Raw genomic sequence first — 20848 nt, 5'->3', positions numbered from 1 at the left:
TCAGTAAAGAAAGAAATAGAACATTAGTGTTGCTGAAAATAAGGGTAGTATATCAAGAACACATTAGGTTCAATTCAGAGCAACTTCTTCCCCCAATCCCCAATTCTACCGCTCCCCTCAACTCTTGGATGCAAAAACAGGCAGAAACCATCAAGATATTGATGTGACCAGGACTGAGTGATCAGCCGACCCTGTCAAGAAGATGGGCAACGTCGGATGCCAGTCCACTGTTGTTATAGGTCCACTGTGAGAAAGAGTTCTCATTCCATTCATATGACCTTGAACCTGTCAACAGGAAAGGGAAGCTAAATCATGGAGTCCTCTGTTATAGAACCACAAAAGAAGAACATATTTTGAGTAACAAAAAGGCTATTATTTTGGAAGTAAATCTCACCTTTTTTCAAACCAACTTATTTTGAAATTTGACCAATGAAATAAATTATTTACAACAAAACTTACCCATATACTTGTATGTAAAGCTTTTAAGCTTGGGAAAAATATGCTCGATATGTTGCCAGCAAAGAAACAAAGCTAGTTATGTTCAACTGTGCAAGTAGCGAAAGATTTACCTGGTATATGGGTGCACTTAATGAATTAGATGTCACCAGAAGTCTTCTCCCTTTAGCATCTAATGCCATTTCATGTTTAAACTGTGATGAATTCTCAGGGTCATAGAATCTACAAAAACAAACAGATTAGAATAGACTACACGTTTGTCACAGGTTATGTCAGCTAAAATTCTTTAGTCGCCAAACCAAACTATGTTGCGAGATTATTTCAATTATCAACGGTCAGTTTTCTGCCAAAACAGATCCAATAATCATCGTAGAGTAATCTTAAGACGCATCAACAGGGCCTAAGAAACCAATTTCCTCACAACACAATGTGTGCGCATGTGGGTCATTGCATAAAAGTGCTAATTCAATGTAGTATAATGGACACTATTAAAAAAAATGGGGAAGAGAGAGAGGAAAAAGAAAAAGAGAAGTAACTTCCTACATGTTGCAATTTCTTGACCAAAGAATTTTGCCTTGACTTTGCAAGCTCCATTCAATTATCTGTTACACCCAGTACAAAGTTAGATTCACTAAATGCAGAATGCCAATTTCGTCAGGCGTAGAAAGGGGACTCAATGTATAATTGATCGTTGCTAAAACTTATTGCCTTTCCATCAGTGCCCAAGCTAAAGATACTGGTCTCGTCAGGCCCAAAAAGAACAGAACCAATCGCCAAATCATGAGCAGGCCACCCAGTTACTTGCAGGCCAGCAGACATATCTTTCTCTAGTTAAGGCATATATGTTTGTTCATAAATCTGAAATTATTACAGCTGTGATTGATGTGTGAACTATTCCATTCTGCTGAAGACTAAAAGGGATACCAAACATATGAATCATGCCATCAGTTGCAGCAGCTGCTAAAAGCTTTCCGTTGTGATTAAAACACAGTGAAGTAATTGCCGGTGGATCTTTACCGAGTGGAAGCACTGCCTTGAATAAAAATGAAAGGAATTAAGGCCTCGTAAACTCTTTATCCAGAAAGATAAAAAATGGAAAAAGTTTAGAGCAAAAGGACTTCTGCATTCACAAACAAATTTCTGCAACACTTAAACACGTACCATGGCCTTCCAGGTCCTCATATTCCATACAGTTAATGATGCGAAGCCAAGTTTATCGTAATAACTCCTGCCCTGCCTGCAAATATAGTCGAAGGTTTTTATGGCATGAACAGAGAATAATAGACATTGTGCATAGGATTTTTTCCATAAAAAAATATGCTCGATATGTTGCCAGCAAAGAAACAAAGCTAGTTATGTTCAACTGTGCAAGTAGCGAAAGATTTACCTGGTATATGGGTGCACTTAATGAATTAGATGTCACCAGAAGTCTTCTCCCTTTAGCATCTAATGCCATTTCATGTTTAAACTGTGATGAATTCTCAGGGTCATAGAATCTACAAAAACAAACAGATTAGAATAGACTACACGTTTGTCACAGGTTATGTCAGCTAAAATTCTTTAGTCGCCAAACCAAACTATGTTGCGAGATTATTTCAATTATCAACGGTCAGTTTTCTGCCAAAACAGATCCAATAATCATCGTAGAGTAATCTTAAGACGCATCAACAGGGCCTAAGAAACCAATTTCCTCACAACACAATGTGTGCGCATGTGGGTCATTGCATAAAAGTGCTAATTCAATGTAGTATAATGGACACTATTAAAAAAAATGGGGAAGAGAGAGAGGAAAAAGAAAAAGAGAAGTAACTTCCTACATGTTGCAATTTCTTGACCAAAGAATTTTGCCTTGACTTTGCAAGCTCCATTCAATTATCTGTTACACCCAGTACAAAGTTAGATTCACTAAATGCAGAATGCCAATTTCGTCAGGCGTAGAAAGGGGACTCAATGTATAATTGATCGTTGCTAAAACTTATTGCCTTTCCATCAGTGCCCAAGCTAAAGATACTGGTCTCGTCAGGCCCAAAAAGAACAGAACCAATCGCCAAATCATGAGCAGGCCACCCAGTTACTTGCAGGCCAGCAGACATATCTTTCTCTAGTTAAGGCATATATGTTTGTTCATAAATCTGAAATTATTACAGCTGTGATTGATGTGTGAACTATTCCATTCTGCTGAAGACTAAAAGGGATACCAAACATATGAATCATGCCATCAGTTGCAGCAGCTGCTAAAAGCTTTCCGTTGTGATTAAAACACAGTGAAGTAATTGCCGGTGGATCTTTACCGAGTGGAAGCACTGCCTTGAATAAAAATGAAAGGAATTAAGGCCTCGTAAACTCTTTATCCAGAAAGATAAAAAATGGAAAAAGTTTAGAGCAAAAGGACTTCTGCATTCACAAACAAATTTCTGCAACACTTAGCCACGTACCATGGCCTTCCAGGTCCTCATATTCCATACGGTTAATGATGCAAAGCCAAGTTTATCGTAATAACTCCTGCCCTGCCTGCAAATATAGTGGAAGGTTTTTATGGCATGAACAGAGAATAATAGACATTGTGCATAGGATTTTTTCCATAACAAGAGGAACTGCAAGAGTCACTATTCATTGGGTTGGCATCTTGATCAACAGCATATATGCCACTAAAGTAAATAAAATCAGACAGCCTAAACATTGGAGCCATCATAACAGATCCATTATTATACTTGTATACAAGTGCTGCTGACTTTACCTTCTGGATGCTGCTGCAGAAACAAAGATCGGTTCCACGGGGCTGCATTTCAGGTCCAATACACTGAATGATAAAATTACAAGTAAAAAACCACAAAAGGTAAGTGAAACATGGCCCATAAGTTCATTCTTCCCAGGCTAATGCTGGAAGAAGGGTAAGCAAGGAGGAGAAAGGGGAAGAGTGTGAGAGAAAGAGAGAGAAGACAGACTAGAAGGACAAAGAAGAACATGAGAAGTGAGAACCTTGGGTATGCTTCAGCTGAGTTGAGATCACAAACAACTCGTTTTGCATCAACATTCCATGCTTTAATGCCTCCATCAGCAGTGCCTATGAGTAGCTTTAGTCAAATAAACAATCAAATGCATATTAAATGTTAGATAATCAATACATAATTCTATAAATCGTGACAATATTATCATCTTTGCATGTAAAATTGTAACACCCAGTGACATACCAAACGATCCGACTTGCAGTCCCACTCAAGAGACGTGATCTCTGCTCCACAATAGATGGTTGCATTTTTAGACGCTGTTGCTGATGCATCGTATGTCCATATCCTTCATTAAACACATGGAATCAATAAAGAGAAGAAGATCAAAGAGTTTGTTACTCTTCTAAAATCACCAACTTGGAGTTGAAGTGAGCTACAACTTTATCAAATGTAAGCCTAGGGTTTCTTGGAGTACATTGCCACCTCTAACCACTATATACCTGACAGTGCCATCCATAGAAGCACTTGCAATATTGTCTCCAGTTGCAGAAAATCGACAACAACTGATTGGACTTGTGTGGCCCAGAAATGTGTCCTGCAAATGAAAGATGCTACAAATTTAAGTGAAAAAATAATAAGCAAGTAGTAAAGTTGCAAAAAGGTCTTATAAGAGGCAAAATAAAGGAATAAAAATATTTCTTAAAAATTAAAATTTAGGAACTCATTATGGTTTTTAACCTAGAAAACTTTACCTGGAAAACTGCTTTCACTTCTGGAAACCTTTCTTCTCCTTGTACATTTGAGCCAATTTCTGGAACCCATAATTTATAGTCACTATATCAAATTCCTTCATGACCAATAACATCGTGGAGTTCAAAACAAATTAAGGCCATCTTATTCCAAACTCTTGCATTCAAACAAATAACCAACCAGTCACTCGAGACATCTCTATGACAAACTATAATACGATTATGATCAAGCACCTCATAGAAACTCTTGATTGGTTATGACAATCAAACTCAAGCAACTACTCTACCTATATATAGTAAATCATCCCATAATACATTCTACTGGCCTTCAAACCATTACAGGTACTTCTTCCAAACATTGAAAGTTTGATCCTTGATTAGAAGAGCTTTTAGAAAAGATATATAGGTCAATTAACTTCATTGTTATCAAAGAAATTTCCATCTAAGCGAAAAAGCTACATATGTAGGTCACTTTCTTAACTTGTCCCATTTGTAGAAGGAAAAAAAAAAATTATAATAAACTTACCAACAACAGAATCACTTTGGAACATATGGTAGGCATCACTTCTCCTACCCTCACCAGGGTGGTCATTAGTATGAGCCCTAGAAGCATGAGATTCTGCAAGCTGAGCATCATCTTGGTTCTGGAATGATTCCCTTCCATCTACGAGTGAAGTGTCATGGACAAGAACATTATCTGAAAAATGAGAAGGAAATATGGCCTCATCTGCAGCACCAGCTACAGAATGAGAGAAGTTGCCCATTCCAGGGCCTCCCACTTCCCTTACTGAAGAAGCACCACTGATGTAAAACATCGAAGTTAGCGAGAATTAGATTCCATATAGCATTGAATATCAAAGAAGCTCACCTCCTTGAATTACACAACTGTGCCTCTTTCTCCTCCAACAAACTCTGAAGTTGTGATAACTTGAGATTAAGTTTTTTATTCTCTTTCATCAGACGGTTCACAGAATTCCTTTCAGAACTTATCTTCAATAAAGCAGGGATGCGTAGATTAGCTAAGGATAACATTAAAAGAGTCCATCTATTCTGGAAATAATTTTATGTAGCAAAGTTAAGAATTCCATGTGTTTATAAGTTGTCAACAGCCTCCGAATGGAAGAAATGAATTGGAAAGGCTATAGCCAAATGAAGCCCCTGCCTAACATGAAGCTAGATCAAAGTTTTCTCCTTAACAGTTAATTCCTATAATAGTCTCAAAATAACAACTAGATGAAATCCTCCGATCCCTTTTAACATTATTGGGAAAAAAGAAGAAGAGAAAGGTATTTCTTATAACTTCGATTAAAAAGAAATCTTGGTAGTGAGTAGAGACAGTCATTAACACCATTCAAATGGAAACTTTAAAAAAATCAATGTTTCAGGTGATTGCAAAATATGTCGAACAGCAATGCTAGACAAATATTTGCATTCCATGTGGTCAAACTCGATCAAGTTAAGGGGATATATTCTGGATAAATAAACATAAAAAACCCCCGACCCCCTCTCTCTTCCTTTCTCCAGTATAGGAGGATCAAAGCAATGCAGAACCTTAAGCAGACTAATGAACATATGTTAAATAAAATTGAATTAAAAGCATCATGCTGTCATAGACAAGGAAAAACTTCAAATAATTCAGGGAATTCTTCACCCGGAGAAACTCCTGCCATGACAATATCAAGTCAAACTAACAAAAGAGATGCCACGTTAAACGAATAAATGAAAATGTAGCAGTTTATATTCAAGGATATGAGTGCCATTAAAGATCTCACNGAAATTGATGATTCACGGTAAAAATTAGGAGTTAAATTTCATCTTGATTCAATTCCGATCGTGGGCACAATCTTCTTCATTTTATTTATTTATTTTTTAACAGACAACCCTACAGTGTTGGTGTGTTGACAAGTGCAAGTTGTGCACTTACTCGCCAGGGCGCATAAAGGTTGAACCGAACGTTGAGCTCTCACCGCTCCGTCCGTATAGCTTTGTGACTTGTGAAGGAGGTAAATCACGGGATGTGCTTCAGTAGGTCAACGAATAAGAGCTGTCTGTACACTGCGCCTATAAGGAGTCCAACTTCATGTTTTAAGAATCGAACCCCCACATTACTGTTGCCAACAAGGTGTGAGATAACCTCACTCCTGTCCTTTGCACAACTGGACTATGCTCCAGGGGCTTCGCTTAGGCTGTATTACCGAATTTTTATGTTACTAATTCATTAATTTCTATTTAATTTGAATTAATTTTATTTTGTTTTTAGTGATAGATTTGTTCGGAATAACTGAAAAAGAATGAAGAACAAATTGGCCGTTGGATGGAAAGTCCGCGAATCAACTTCTATACATTTAAAATTTAAGGACTTGAATTGAATCGAAGAAAGATATTGGTTGCATAATTAATTTGGTTCAAGGATTCAATTGTATGATTTTAAAATAATTGGCTTAGAGAGAAAAAAAGTTCCAGAAAATCGAGGCGATTAGGCTCGGCTCGGCTCAGTAAGGACCGAGTCCAAAGCCTGGGTTGAGTCTTAATTTTTTGGCTGAGCAAAACGGCTCGAACCAAAAAAAGCTCACCTTAAAACAGTCTGAGCAGAGCTCGAGTTAGGAATTTCGACTCGCGAGCCGACTCGACTTGTTGATATCCTTATGCATAGGAGAAAAAAGAGGAGGTTGCTTTGAGCTGAATTTATATACATATACATCTACGTGCACAGGGCACGTAGAAAATTGGAGGGGAGAAAATTGGAGATGAGATACACGTTGAGAAATAAAGGCAGCCAACTAGGGAATTATTTATCACACAGAAACTGAGGGGGAAAAGGGCTGTAGGGTGTTGAATTATATATATATATATATATATAGTTGGTTGGAATTGGATATACACACACAATTGAGCAGCTATTTTGAGGAGAAGAAAAAGCTGGTTGCTATTGGAGAAAACACAGATTTATATACACATTGAAAGTCGGTTGAATTGAAGAAATATATATGCATAGAAGTTGGTGGTTGTAGGAGAAATACAAACATACACGTGCAAAGTCGAGAAAATCTGTGGAATTAACCAAGTTTCATCAATTTCTGGGTGATGTCGTCTAAACTTTCTCTATTTAATTCCAATATTATGCAAGTCTAATTCCACTCATGTATTGGATGAAGATGAAACTCTTTATTATTTATTTTTAATTCAAGTTGAATTTTTGCGATTTTTGATTAATCTTGTATATTTAATTTTATTATTTGATTGCTTGATTATTAATTGAATATATCGTTGGTTGTTGTAGTGTTGGAAAACTCACAATATGCTTAAAACAATGCTTGATTAACATGTGTGCGATAAAATTTAGGAATAATATTTTATAACGTGTGCAATTTTTGAGATAATTGTGAAATTGAATGCGTTCTGGTCATTCGAATTCAGATTAGGAATATATTGGGTCATGATTAAGATATATTTAATTTGTCTTGAAAAAAAAATTTAATTACAATAGAATTATCGATTGTCAAGAATGCAAGCACGAAACTAGTTGCATAGTTGATAATTTGAATAAATAATAATAGGTGGATTCATAATGCAATACACTCTTCTCATACATATTAAATTCGCATTTTACAAGCTCTCGTAAATTAAGTTAGATTAATTAAAAATCACAAATCACTTTTTTTTGGTTTACTTTGAATCTAATTAAATACTAGTACACTTAATTAATTTTTATTCCTCGTGGGACAATACTCTCAAGTCACTAAATTTATTACTTGTCAATGATTCTGTACACTTGCGGGTTTCACAAGAATAAGTTTTTGATGCCGTTGTCGAGGAATAATTTATGTAATTTTACTTTACTAGTTTTTTTTAGATTTGAATTTTTTTTTTCTTTTTTTCCCTTTACTTTAGTTGTTTTAGGCTATTCATTGAATGATTTAAGTCTCTCATTTTACTCTTTTCAAGAAATCATAGTTTTTGTAAAATTTTGACGAGATCGTGCTTCTTCCGATAGATCCCAAAATTGAAAGAACTTTCAGACAACGAAGAAGAGAGCAGAGATAAGGGAGAGAAGTGGCAGAAAATTAACATCAGAATCAGGTTCAGAACCCCTTGCCATTGCCTCAATCAATTCAGCTAGATCAGTCGAGGACAGTAATGAATCATGGAGAAGCTTTAGTGAGGGATTATGTAAATCCCGTGCCAGATCCTATGCAACCGGCTATTATATATCCACATTTTTGCCAAGCCAACTTCCATATTAAACCTGACATCATCAATTTATTTCAGAATCATTAAGATATTAGGTTCACTGGGAGATCAACAAAAAATCCTCATGAACATATTCAAGCCTTTTTGATGCTTTGCGATATGATCAGTCACGAAGAATGTCTTTGGATGCTGTTCGATTGCGCTTATTTCCTTTCATGTTAAAGGAGGGCGCACGGGAATGGTTAAATTATCTAATTCCGAGGAGTATCATTTCGTGGAATGACATGGTGCAAAAGTTTACGCTGAAATTTTTCCCACCATCTCAAGTCCATCATATCAGAAATGAAGTCCATACTTTTAAGCAAAATGACCTTGAGTTATCCAAAAGCATGGGAAAGATTCAAAGATTATTTCAGAAAGTGCCGTACTCTAAATATCTTTAAAAAATCAAAGATCTGCATATTTTATTTCGGCCTGAGACTTGAATTTCACAATATTGCCGATGCTTCTATAGGAGGGTTGATATTGGATATTCCTTTGGATAATGCTTTGTACCTTTTTGAGTGAATTGCATAAAATCAATTCATGTGGCCAATAGACAGGAAAGTACCAAGGAGGATGGCAGGATTACGCAACGTTGACTAACTACATCATTAGTAGCCCAAATAGAAGCACTGAGAAAGAAATTGGATAGCCTTACTCAAAATGTGAACATTGTACACCAGCCAAAATTGGTTTGCTAAGGGTACCGGGCAGATCATATTATAGAAAAATGTCATTTAGCCTCTACACACGTAATTCGGAGGAGTTTAATTATACTTAGAACTTTCAGAGGCAACATGACAACCCTACCCAACAAATATAATCCGGGTTGGAGAAACCATCCAAATTTGTCATGGGCTAATAATCAAGGTCAATGAGGAAATTTTCGAACTAAACAGCTAGGGTTCCAATAACAACAGCAACAATAATAGAGGCTACTTACTTCGAGTTTTTGCTAGAATTTTATGAAAGGAGTTGACGTCCCTATTTTCCGAAGCTCTTTGGCTTGTTATATATGTAGACATATTTTTCTAAGGCAAGATGGTTGATCTTATCACCCAAGCCGAAGCCTGTCACTTTTCTTTTCATGAGGCTGAGCTGACGAATTGATTTTCTTTTCATAAGGCTGAGCTAACGGCTCAAGCATGGTCTTCTTTTACAATTAGTCAAATGGGACTTGCATTTTTGTGGGGTGGCCACTATGGGGTCCTACCTTATCATTTTTTGTACGAGGACAATACTGTCGAAGTGGTTTCTTCTTCACTTTTTCTTTGAACAGACTTTTTTTCCAAATACATTGTATTGTTTTTTTTTGAGGCTATACATGAGGTGGGGCTATACCCTCTTCGCCCTATTCTGACCCTAATCTTTTTGCTTCTTTGAATGGGGTCGAAGTTTTTAGCCCATTAACGATAGAAGGGTTAGCCTTAACTTTTTAAGCCAAAGTTTCAGCAGATAATATAATTATATGAAGCTTATGCATGAGCTGCTTTAGCTCTGCTTTGATGGAGCTATGAAGCCTGGCTTGGCAACGGAGTGCTTTAAGGTATCCTCTATTAAGAAGGTAATATCTGAATGCTCTGGCTCACTCCCTTAGGCATAACGTCTCCTTCCCCACAAGGGCCATTTTTGGAATTTCCATCCTTGAGCTACCTTTCTCAACAGGGATGGAGATGATCGCAAGTTGCACTTTTTTCACTGTTGATCTGTTGAGGGGTCGACTCTTATTGGCTAACGTTATAGAGCCTAACTCGACAATTATATGCCTTAGCATCTCTTTTCACAAGAGGATTCAGCTTGAGATGGCTAAAATTAGAGCTCATCTTTTTAGGCTAGGCTTTTCATCTTCCTCATGGACTTTCGTCTCCGGGCAACATCTTTTGGATGGGATGAGAAAGGTAGCAGATCATTTTTTTGTGAGGCTTATGCCTTTGTTTCATCGATCTGCTGTGAATGTTGACTCACGTTTGTCGAGGTTATGGAGTCCGACACGATAGTTATATGCCTCAATGCCTCTTTTAGCAAGAGGGTTTTGCCTGAAATGGCCGATTTTTGGAGGCGTCTTTCCTTGGGCTTATATTTTTCTCCCCATGTGATCAGCCTTGGTTGCTCGCATCTGGGCTAATGCAGCTCGTCTTTCACGCGTATTCCTAGGTAGGGGATGTATGTATCTATGGTCGAGTTCGTTATAGCTTCTGGTTGAGGTTGTCCATGCTGACTTTCCATTGATGAAGGGTCAAAGAGATATGGCTGGCTCATGGGGATATGAGAGAGTTTGGCTTGAGTGAGCAAAATGTGGGGTTGGTCCTACTTGTTCCTTGCAGTCTTTTGGTGGGTGGTGAAGTTGGTGACCATATCCACACCCACCTCTCTTTCTGACGGAACAATCTCCTCGTTGTTTTGTGAGAAGTTGGTCATTGACCTAGAATATGCCTTAGCAGTTCTTGCATTGCAGTATTTTGTCGGGAGATGACCTTCATGTTTGCGGCGACAGTGGCCAATTCCCTAGAGAGCCTTGCTACTAGCCTGGGCCTGCTTCTTGAGCCACATCTTCGGTGGCAAACTACTAGAACAGGCAATGGTTCTTGGATTATTGGGGCGCTTTGTGAGGACGCTTCCTTATGAGGCATTCTCTAGTTCGCTTAGGTGTAATTTCTTCCTCTGTCAAACTCATGGCTATACCTTCTGACAGATAACCACTTTTTAGCTCTGTTCCTGGAATTGCTTTTCTTTACTTAAGGATTTAGCAAAGTTCCTTTTCAGTTGCCTCTTTCAGCACCTCGACCATGCCTCGTATCGTTCTTTTTCAAGAACGTTACCTTTTCTTTAAAGGCTTTACTCCACCTGGTCTTGTGGTTTGGAATGGTCGAGTTTTCACAGACGACGTCAATATTTTGACCTGCAAAAATGGCCAACAGGTGTCATTAGAAGATAGTGTATATGTAGACGTATTCTCGTAGTATATTAGTTATAAATACATATATTTGTGGATGAAGAAAATAAACGAATAAGAGATTCAATGGCTTGAAATGTATGGAGTAGTGTTTATTTTTGGGTAATTGTCACAAAACGTCCCTACCTTTCAAGTTTATTGTAGAAAACATCCATACCTTTCATTTTTTGGCACAAAACGTCCCTACCTCCCATTTTCTTGGCGCTGAACGTCATTTTCATCAAATTTTGACGATTTTACTCTCTATTCATATAAAACTAAAAGAAAAGAAAGAAAGAAAAAACAAACTAATTGCAACCACATTCCCAAATTTTCTGAAAATTGCAAATAGTAACTTGATAATTACCATATTAAATAAATTGAAAAAAAAATCAAAAAATTAAGGGAAAAAATTAAAAAAATGGGTTGTCTTCTTCACCACTTCCCACGCCGCCCTACTATTCATCTTCTTCTTCCCCCACCCCACCATACAAAATCTCTCTGTACAGGAAATCCTCCAAATTCGAAGCCCCATTACATCTCTCTGCACAACTGAACGGGATATAATTCATAAATCAAACTACATGCAGCTTTATAAAACTGAAAAACTGAATTACAAAGAAAGATTAAAAAATAAAATGAACTTACAATGTAAGAGAGTGCAATATCAAGGTCAATGGTGGAATCGTGACCATCATTCTGAAAACAGTCAACCTCTCCTTCTTCAAGTTCATTTTCTTTTATTTCTAACCCTAAACCTGACAAATTCCGCCCCCCGCCCCATCTATACTACCCACAGAAATCATCAAAACTGAAAAAGAACAATAATAGAAGATAAATAGCAAAAAAGTAAGCTATTAACAACCGTCGAAAGATGTAATGAGGCTTCGAATTTGGAGGATTTGCTGTGGAGAGAGATTTTGTATGGCGGGCTGGGGTGCATGGGGTCGGGTGTCGTGAAGAAAACAACCCCTTTTTTTAAAATTTTTTCAATTTATTTAATATTGTAATTATCAAGTTACTATTTGCAATTTTTAGAAAATTTGGGAATGTGGTTGCAATTAGTTTTTTTTTTCCTCTCTTTTATTTGAATGGACGGTAAAATCGTCAAAAATTGATGAAAATGACGTTTATCGCCAAGAAAGTGGAAGGTAGGGACGTTTTGTGCCAAAAAATGAAGGTACGGATGTTTTCCACAATACACTTGAAAGGTAGAGACGTTTGGTGCCAATCACCCTTTATGTTTCTCCCCAAAATATGAAAAAAATTAACATGCTCGTTCCTTATTCTTTTTCCCGGATTTTCTCCCCCTTTTCGCTCTTTCTATATATGTGTTGTTTCTTTTATTCCACACATATCCTTCTCTTTCTTTCTCAAAGGGGAGGGTATATATAGAGTTTGGGGAAGACGTGGTAACCGTTGGATTCAAACCACGTGCCCCTACTTTCTTCTTCCATACATCACATCATTCTTACACATTACATTGACAAATGGTCAACTGTCCTACATTTCTAGGCTGATATTCTTGACATAAGATATAGTAGACGTCTAATCAGTCTTTCACAAAGATATTTGTCAGGTCGGCAGATGTGATAGCCTCCTCGTTTCTTAGAACTTCAACATTGTCTTCTAGAACTTCAGCAGGTTGACCTCGTCTTTTAGAATCTTGACAGGTCGTGAACATGAGGACTTCGACGTAAACCCTTCGTCAGGGCTTAGGTATGTATTTTGTTAAGTGGCACCTTGGCTAGAACAAGGACTTTGGCTTCTGTTGCCTTTGTAACCTTGTTACTTTGTCTTTCATATGTTTTGGGCTAACTCTTCCGATGACATCAGTGGTGCTTCCACGTGTTGCTTTCTGATAGCTAACTTAAAACGAGGAGTAATAGAGATCTCACTTAGTTTAAAGGTGATTAGACAGACTTGTCCATAGATTTCACTACACAATCGGTGCAAGCACCTACTCTACATATTATTGAAAACATGGCTTCTCAAAATGAGATAGCATCTATACTTGATCATCAATTTGTTACAACCCATTAGAGCTGGCCCTAGAGCATAGCAACTAAGGCAATGGCCTAGGGCCTCCGAAGTTGGGGGGAAAATCCTACTTATATGGTATTTATTTAAATATTTAATGTTATTACACCTGTAGAAAATTATGTATAAGGGCCTAATAATGACTGCCTAGAGCCTCGAATTGTCAAGGCTGGTCCTGCAACCCATCGATGGGGATACTACAAGATATCGGTGCACTGGAAAAACCGTCCCAATTCAGAATCAATTTTGATGCAAGCCCCAGAACTCACACACTTATATCCAGAATTATTTGATTTCTATGTTCGTCAAAATTGTCAGAGTCAAATTCTTTGGGGAAGCCAGCAAATCAAGAAGTTGTCCCTTAAATTTGGTGCTCCACTGATGGACATAGGATAATTAGGATATGTATATTATTTCTTTCATAGTTTGTTATTGCTTTCCTATTTTGTTTCCAAGATTGTAGCTCATTCGGTAATTATTTAGAATGGCAGTTGCCACCTTAGACAATTTTTTTTTTTTTTTTCCCTTTTTTGAAATTTGGATAGATTTCAATTGCAGTGGGATCATGTGTTTTGTCTCCTCTTGGCTATCGACGTGATGTTGAACTAGGAGGCCTCGCACCCCTAACCAATTCGTAGAAATGGAAACTGTCTTGCCCATATACTTTCATCTTTAACCATCTTAGTTCGATCGTCTTCAATGGTGTTCTAAATTAGGTTTAAATTGTGATTTAGATTTCTAAAGTGGCCCCAAATCCTCTTCAATAGAGAGATGGAAAGGAAATGTAAAGTGCATTTTCTGGCAAAAATATTAAAAATAAAATAAAATAAAGAGATGTAAATTTACGTCATTTTTTAGATCTACCTTTGGGACGCACCAGAGGCAAAAACCTATCAACCCATTTACACTCAATTTTTTTTAGATCTTTTCATTTGAGCAGAATTTGAATTTAGATCCGTCAAAATGTAAATATGGATGCAAAAATAATTTTGGAGATGCTAATTTACATTCAATTTTACACTACCATTGAAAATGCTCTTCCATGCTTCGACTCGTATTTCCCAAAAAGTGGATCCCGCTATAATAGCTCTGAATAAATTAAATACATGCATTAAGATGCGAAGGCTTCTTATTCCACAACTGGGTGGATCGAATGTCTCGCTCTATTTTGCGCATTCTTCCTGCTAATATATTTTAATAAAAGTTACTTTGATTTTAAAAATAAAAATTATTTGAAGCATTTATCGTCAAGTTTAAAATTAAATTTTACATTTTCTTTTGTATAAATTTTTATTTCCCAATATCTTATCCTCAATGATTAGAACCTTCAGTAATGTGGGAACACAAAATCATATTGCATAATTCTCGCTGTGAGTCGTGTAAATTCAACCTTAGTCCATCCCACGTTTTTGTCTTCAAATCTCTCAAGTGAAAAGGAAAAAATTTTCTGACCACTTGAGCAAGAACGAGAGGATCTTTATCCTTATATATCTAAACATGTAAAACCCAATCTTCCTCTTAAGCGCAATCAACTTCACTGGAACTCACAAATATCAAGAATTCCTTCCTTGATCAAGACACAAAATTGACAGAGTCCCATAATGGTACGTTTGGTATCCAGTAGTTGACATGACTCAATAGCACTACAAAATTTTATTTTACATTTTACTTATTTTTGTTCTTTATTACTAGTATTACCCAATCCAACTTACTAAATATGTCATAAAGATTTCACGGCAGCGGCATTATTTGAGAATATTTGTTTTTGACATCTTTCAAAACAGAAGAAGAAACCTCCTGGTTGTTGGAGCTTGCAGTTGTAAGAGAAGCCTCAATATCTTTGCCATCTGAATCTGTATATTTGAGGTATTGATCTATGTCCTTAGTAGTAACTGAACTGCCAGCTCTTCTGTGGTACCATTTTCGGGATTTAGGCCTCCTCTCACTTATCGCTATGGCCATGTCGTTTGGGAAAAGGTTTCCGAGTACAAAGGCTTGAATTATGGTTGTCACGAGCAGTGCTGACACTGTAAGTGCAGAGACAGCACAAAGGACGACGGTTAAACTTTTAGTTACTGGATTCGTTACCTCGTTTGAGTATCTGATTGTGGCAATGGCAGCTCCAGTCATTGGGAAAGTATAAGCCCACCATGACAATGAAAACCTGAAGCCTCGGAAGAAATTAACACGAACGGCCTGGATAAGATAGAAGAAAAAGGAAAATTAGCTATACACGTTGAGCTGAGAAACAACCATGCAGGCTTGGTATGTACAACTGGACTGCATAATGAACAAGATTTTAACTTATTTTTCTCTTCTTTTTCTTCCTTAATATTGTCCAATGCATTCCAATCCTCTTTCCCAGATCCATATAAATACCAAGCTTTAGAGTTCGCAAAACTAACCAGTGAGAAATAAAGGAACAAAGCAACGAAGTAGGCAATTTGTGAGCCATAACTGAAGGAACCATGAATCCTAGCCCATGCCATGGAGGCAACACTAGGTGCAGCAACGAAGAGAAAGAATACTGGGTGGAGCTCCTTTGGAAGTGTCTCGTTTGTTGGAAGTCTCTGATAGAGAGTTACAAATAAGACAATGTAATGAGCCAATCCAACAGCAAAGAAAAAAATAGGTCCTTCTTTTAGCCCCATGGATGCACCAAGCAATGCACCGACGAAATTCCCAACAACAGAAAGATGATTCGAGGGGTTTGCCACCTTGGAAAGCCTCCGTTGTCCTCCAGACATCCACTGTCCATATATCTTAACCTCAAGGCAAAGAATCGGGGTCATAAGAACGTACCACAGAGATGGAGGAAGGTTTTCAGAAACGGATGGTGGAACTCCAAGAGCCAAGAACAAGAGGGCAATCCATGGAGCAAAGAAGAAGTTAACACGAATTGGATGGTAGTACTCACGACGAACGGCTTCAAAGTAGAAAATCACTTTCAAACCGTAAATTACAGAGACAATTGCCATAAGTGCAAGAGATATGCACCACAGAACTAGATTTATGTAGGGGCTGACTTGGAGAAACTCCGTAGAGGAAGAAGTACCAAGGGTTTTCCACATAATGGCTTGGCTGCCAACACCAAGACAGATACCAAAAGAAGAGACGGGAAAACGTAGAAGGAATGGCCATTGCTTGTCTTCAGGAAGAAGTATTTCTTCTGATGCCTGTAAATGAGAAACCAATCATTTAGTATTTCTTCCAGACCAGTACTAGTCTACTGCAAATGGTTTGCAAATGCGACCATTCAATTGTCAAATAATGATACATATCAAGTTAATAGACAACACATACCCGTAGGGTATCCAGTTCTGGTCCCTCCAAGGCATCAAAGTATCGGTCCACAGGTAGAGTTTCGACTTCTGCAGGTTTTGGAATCTCAGAATCTAGCTCAGATTCCCAAGGCATACCACGCAAATTTGATAACTGTCTCTCAAGTTTCCCAGACCATGTCTTGAAAGAGTCGTATCTATTATCCTTCAGTCTATCAATCACATGATTCCTTGGTGAGAGTTCTGTCCTTTTGGGAGACTTTCCACTGGGAAGGGCCACGTTAAATGGCGAACCTTTTGTCATTGGCTGAGAATAAAATCGTGTCTTTCTTCCCTGATCACTTTCCTCATGGAATGTGTCCTCAGAATTAGGAATATCAGTGCAGAAATTTTTTCCAAAGTTATCTCTGAAAAGAACCTTTTTTGTGTCCTGTAAATGAGCTTCAATTGGAGAAGATGGCAAGCTGGTAGAAACAGAACGCGTCCTCCTCTGCATCTCAGAAAAATCATTTTGTCCTTTCACATCAGCTTCTTCAATTACCTAAGATAATTAAATAAATAGTAATATATTAGTAAGGTGTGGAATTGCACATATAAACCAAAACAGACACACACATATCAATAGGTTAACTCATAGGTGAGTTACAGATTCATAGAAACTCAATGGGACTAGTACTCTGATTTCTGTAAATGCATTGGATTTGTTAGATAAGCATTTTTCCCATTCTGGATGACGAAAACAATAAATTATCGCAATTTTTAAGCCACGTTTAAACATAGGATTATGAACTTACTACAGATAAAGAGATGGGAGGATGGCCGTTTGATTTGAATCCATCATTCACATCATCAAGCTTCTTAATGCTATCAAAGACAGCAACCTTATCCGAAGCGATAGCTTTGATAAGTGATGGAAGAACTACGGGGGAATCTTCCATTGACACGTGGTTTTTTTTGTTATTTTCCATGACAAGGCAATAGAACCTGGAAATGTATATGATTCTGTCAGGAAGAATTCCAGACAATAAAACAACAGAATGCATAACTAGTTTGTCAAGAAATTTAAATATTGAGCTTCAAAATTTTATCAGTAATGGCTTCCAGAATATCTGAAGCCAAACATGAGGTAACACACACACAGTACCAAGAGAAATTAAACAATAAATCTGGGATTTTTTACCTAAGAAATTTCCTGCAAAGAAACCAAGACATGGAAAACATAAACAAGATTAAGGGGTGAACCATGTTCGTTTCCAACAAATATATGATTCCCATTAGCTATGACGCACTGATGTGTGTTCGAACTAACACCTGTTGGATAAGCCGACATGCAATTTTTCAAAAATGTACTAACATGATACGTCGCCGACACGTTGATTAAATTCTTCAAAATTTTTCATTTATATAGTATAAATTTAGTTTTATATTTGTTGTTAGTTTTTCTTGTTGAAATCTTTTAAATATGAGTATTTATTTGTTATTTACTGATAATTTTGAGTTCAAAGTACATATCATTTTGAATAAAATTTAAAATATTTATGATAGACTGTCCAAGAAATATCGGTATTGACAAGTGTCGGACATAAACACGCTACTCCAGTTGAAGTGTCTGCGCTACAGAGCTCATTAGTCGGGAATCAAAAGTGAAAACACAGGGATGGGACAATTACATCAGAGTTCAATTATTCAATCAACGATTCAGAATAAATGAAAGGTAAATAAATCTACAGTCTTTCTACTAGATAAATTAGACTGAATTCCTATCTTCGAAATATTCATGAAATTTCCATCTGAAAATTAGAACAGTTCAGCCAAGTTCGAACTTCATCAAATCTTATGACAAACTAGAACAACTCATAACATGATTCAATGCCATTATACCTTGCCACAATGCAAAATCCAAATTTCTTACCTCAAAGCTCCTCTTCTTGCTGATTGCTGAAAATGGGAAGCAAATCAGACCTTTAATGGAAAAAACAGTCCAAACTAGAAAAATCTTGCAGTTAGGAAAATCAGAGGCTCGAATTTGGACCGAGCACAATAAAAAAGTGTAATTTCTATTGAATGAATACTGGGATGAGAGTTTATGTTTTATAACTCCTCCCTGTTTTATAGAAAGATATTTATTTTGCAGCCTCAGGATGCAATAATACATATATATACTGATATTCTAAGAGAGAGAATGGTTTGGCTGATAGTAATGTTTGGTGAAAAAACTACAGGTTTAAATATTTTGTCATTGATTAGTTTTGTATTGGTTTGACTAAGATAATTCGAGAATCAAATCAACTGATGATTTAAAGCATCAAGAATGCAAAATGTCAATGAATAGACCTCTAACTTCAGATATGACTAGGATATAATTGCTTTAGATTAATTGACCGAGCAATGGATCGAATAGAGCAAAAAAAAGAGTAAAAATCGAGGCTGGATTTGTCATCGTGCTACAGATGGTCTGATGAGAGGAATGTAAGTGACTAACACAGCAGTTCCTCTAAGTGTTCCGGTCAGTGGAGCGACTTTGGGATCTTTCTTTTGTACATTCCAGGCGATCGGAAAATAAAGAAATTGTTAATATATTCAAAATAATTACGTATTTACAAAATACTGTTCCAATTCATCCTATTTCGTCAGATCCGAAGTGTGATGGGGTTCCGAAACTTATATATACACACAACAAATGAAAACACTTCAAATTAAAATTGTCCCATTTTAGCCTTAACTCAAAAAAGCTGACTCCTGACTGGCTACAAAAATAAAATTAAAAATTGTAATGCAAAACCCACACGTATAGTAAAATATATGTCTATATAAATAAATCTGTATATAATTCTAGAGAGGTAGAGAGTCCCCACATACAAAGATTGTCGATGATGGCACATTAATTTTTTCTCTTGACTTAAAAATCCAACTTGTGGGGGGCTCTACAGCTGAAAAATGAAAATTTTTCTGTTGCCCCTTGAACAAGTACGCTACTGGATTTAATGCAATTGACTCAAGATAAAAATATCCTTTCGAAGTTGAATACATTGAACAGAACTTAGCTTTCACAAATGATACGCAGATTGATGACATGAAAGAGAGAGAAAGAAGGAAAGAAAATGAAGTCAGTTAATATAATTCACATCATGAATGTGTACACAATGATGTACAAATAACATTACTCTATTATTACTGAAAAGTATAAACACTAACGTTTACACAAAAATTTGTCTTAATGAAAGTAATTATACTTTTAGGAACAATGTTATAAGTACAGATTTATTTATTTATTTTTTATTACAGAATTTGTATAGAAAAATAGTTGTCTTCTTGTAATTGGTTATTGCTAAAAATAGTTTTTAACAACAGCAAATCACAAGAAGACAGCTATCTTTCTGTACTAATTCTGTTAAAAATAATTTTACTTGTAGATTAATTGTATTTTAGTTAGACCGACCAAAGTTTTGTGTGGTTTTTTAATGAATTTAATCTTGACCTAATACCTAATTCCTAAAATTTGCTACTCCATGTTCATTGTTGCGCACGAGAAGTGTTCACACTTGAAGTAGGAAAAAGAAAAAGAGTGCGCTCTGAAATGTGATTCCATTGCCTTGTTGTTTTATTAGCTGCTGAGGAAATCAAGTTGGGTTCCAATCTGGTTATAAGGAAGAGACAAAAGAAAAAATAAAAAAATAAATAAGAAAGATTCAATAAATAACTCCAGCCCAGAATTATGAGTGCTACATTTGATGAGAGGATGGAAGTAATTGACACAGAAGCTCCTCCAAGTGTCCCGGTCGGTGGAGCGACTCTGGAATGTTTCTTTTGTCCATTCCAGGTGATCGGATAGTAAAGAAATGATTAATATATTTAAGATAATTACGTATTTACAAAATATTGTCCCAATTCATCTTATTTCATCAGATCCGGGGTGTGATAGGGTTCCAAAATATACACACACAAAACAAATGAAAACACTTCAAATTAAAATTGTCATATTCTTGCGTTACCTCTTAAAAGCCGACTGGCTACAAAAATAAATTAAAAATTGTAATGCAAAAAACACACGTGTAGAGAAATATATATTTATATAAATGAATCTGTATATATTTCTAGAGAGGTAGAGAGTCCCCACGTACAAAGATTGTCGATGATGGCACGTTAATTTTTTCTCTTGACTTAGCAATCCAACTTTTTTTTGGGGGGGAGGGGGGGGGGGGGGTTTTA

General features: G+C 36.7%; 2 protein-coding genes across 2 annotated transcripts; both read right to left on the bottom strand.

Annotated features, from left to right (window-relative positions):
• Positions 1-5925, bottom strand: LOC111406120 (WD repeat-containing protein 91 homolog). Its single transcript, XM_023035336.1, has 14 exons — positions 5905-5925; positions 5022-5163; positions 4680-4954; positions 4157-4215; positions 3905-3999; positions 3648-3750; positions 3436-3530; positions 3194-3256; positions 1618-1693; positions 1381-1489; positions 1165-1277; positions 1000-1058; positions 570-678; positions 1-285 (listed from the first exon to the last, which is right to left on the bottom strand). Exons 2-14 carry the CDS (start codon positions 5108-5110, stop codon positions 151-153), a joined length of 1380 nt encoding a protein of 459 aa, XP_022891104.1. The 5' UTR covers positions 5111-5163; positions 5905-5925; the 3' UTR covers positions 1-150.
• An 8888-nt stretch (positions 5926-14813) lies between these two features.
• On the bottom strand, positions 14814-18765 carry LOC111406119 (S-type anion channel SLAH2-like). The gene is made up of 5 exons (XM_023035335.1): positions 18552-18765; positions 17434-17623; positions 16662-17180; positions 15764-16534; positions 14814-15554 (listed from the first exon to the last, which is right to left on the bottom strand). Exons 2-5 carry the CDS (start codon positions 17605-17607, stop codon positions 15090-15092), a joined length of 1929 nt encoding a protein of 642 aa, XP_022891103.1. The 5' UTR covers positions 17608-17623; positions 18552-18765; the 3' UTR covers positions 14814-15089.
• Between the last annotated feature and the right edge of the window lie 2083 nt (positions 18766-20848).

Source organism: Olea europaea, chromosome 12 (genome assembly GCF_002742605.1).
Source record: "Olea europaea var. sylvestris chromosome 12, O_europaea_v1, whole genome shotgun sequence".
NCBI lineage: Eukaryota > Viridiplantae > Streptophyta > Magnoliopsida > Lamiales > Oleaceae > Olea > Olea europaea.
Note: the sequence above shows the minus strand (reverse complement) of the source record. Positions and strands in the feature narration are given on the sequence as shown.

What these genes read in the sequence shown, in the direction of transcription:
- LOC111406119 (XM_023035335.1), bottom strand. Translation starts at nt 17,607, where the DNA reads ATGGAAAATAACAAAAAAAACCACGTGTCAATGGAAGATTCCCCCGTA. An exon ending in CAGAACTGGATACCCTACGG is followed by an intron (nt 16,535 to 16,661) that starts GTATGTGTTGTC and finishes TCTCATTTACAG; the next exon opens with GCATCAGAAGAAATACTTCT. An exon ending in TGTTCCTTTATTTCTCACTG is followed by an intron (nt 15,555 to 15,763) that starts GTTAGTTTTGCG and finishes TATCTTATCCAG; the next exon opens with GCCGTTCGTGTTAATTTCTT.
- LOC111406120 (XM_023035336.1), bottom strand. Translation starts at nt 5,110, where the DNA reads ATGAAAGAGAATAAAAAACTTAATCTCAAGTTATCACAACTTCAGAGT. An exon ending in TGGTCAAGAAATTGCAACAT is followed by an intron (nt 679 to 999) that starts GTAGGAAGTTAC and finishes TTGTTTTTGTAG; the next exon opens with ATTCTATGACCCTGAGAATT. An exon ending in TAAGTGCACCCATATACCAG is followed by an intron (nt 286 to 569) that starts GTAAATCTTTCG and finishes TCCTGTTGACAG; the next exon opens with GTTCAAGGTCATATGAATGG.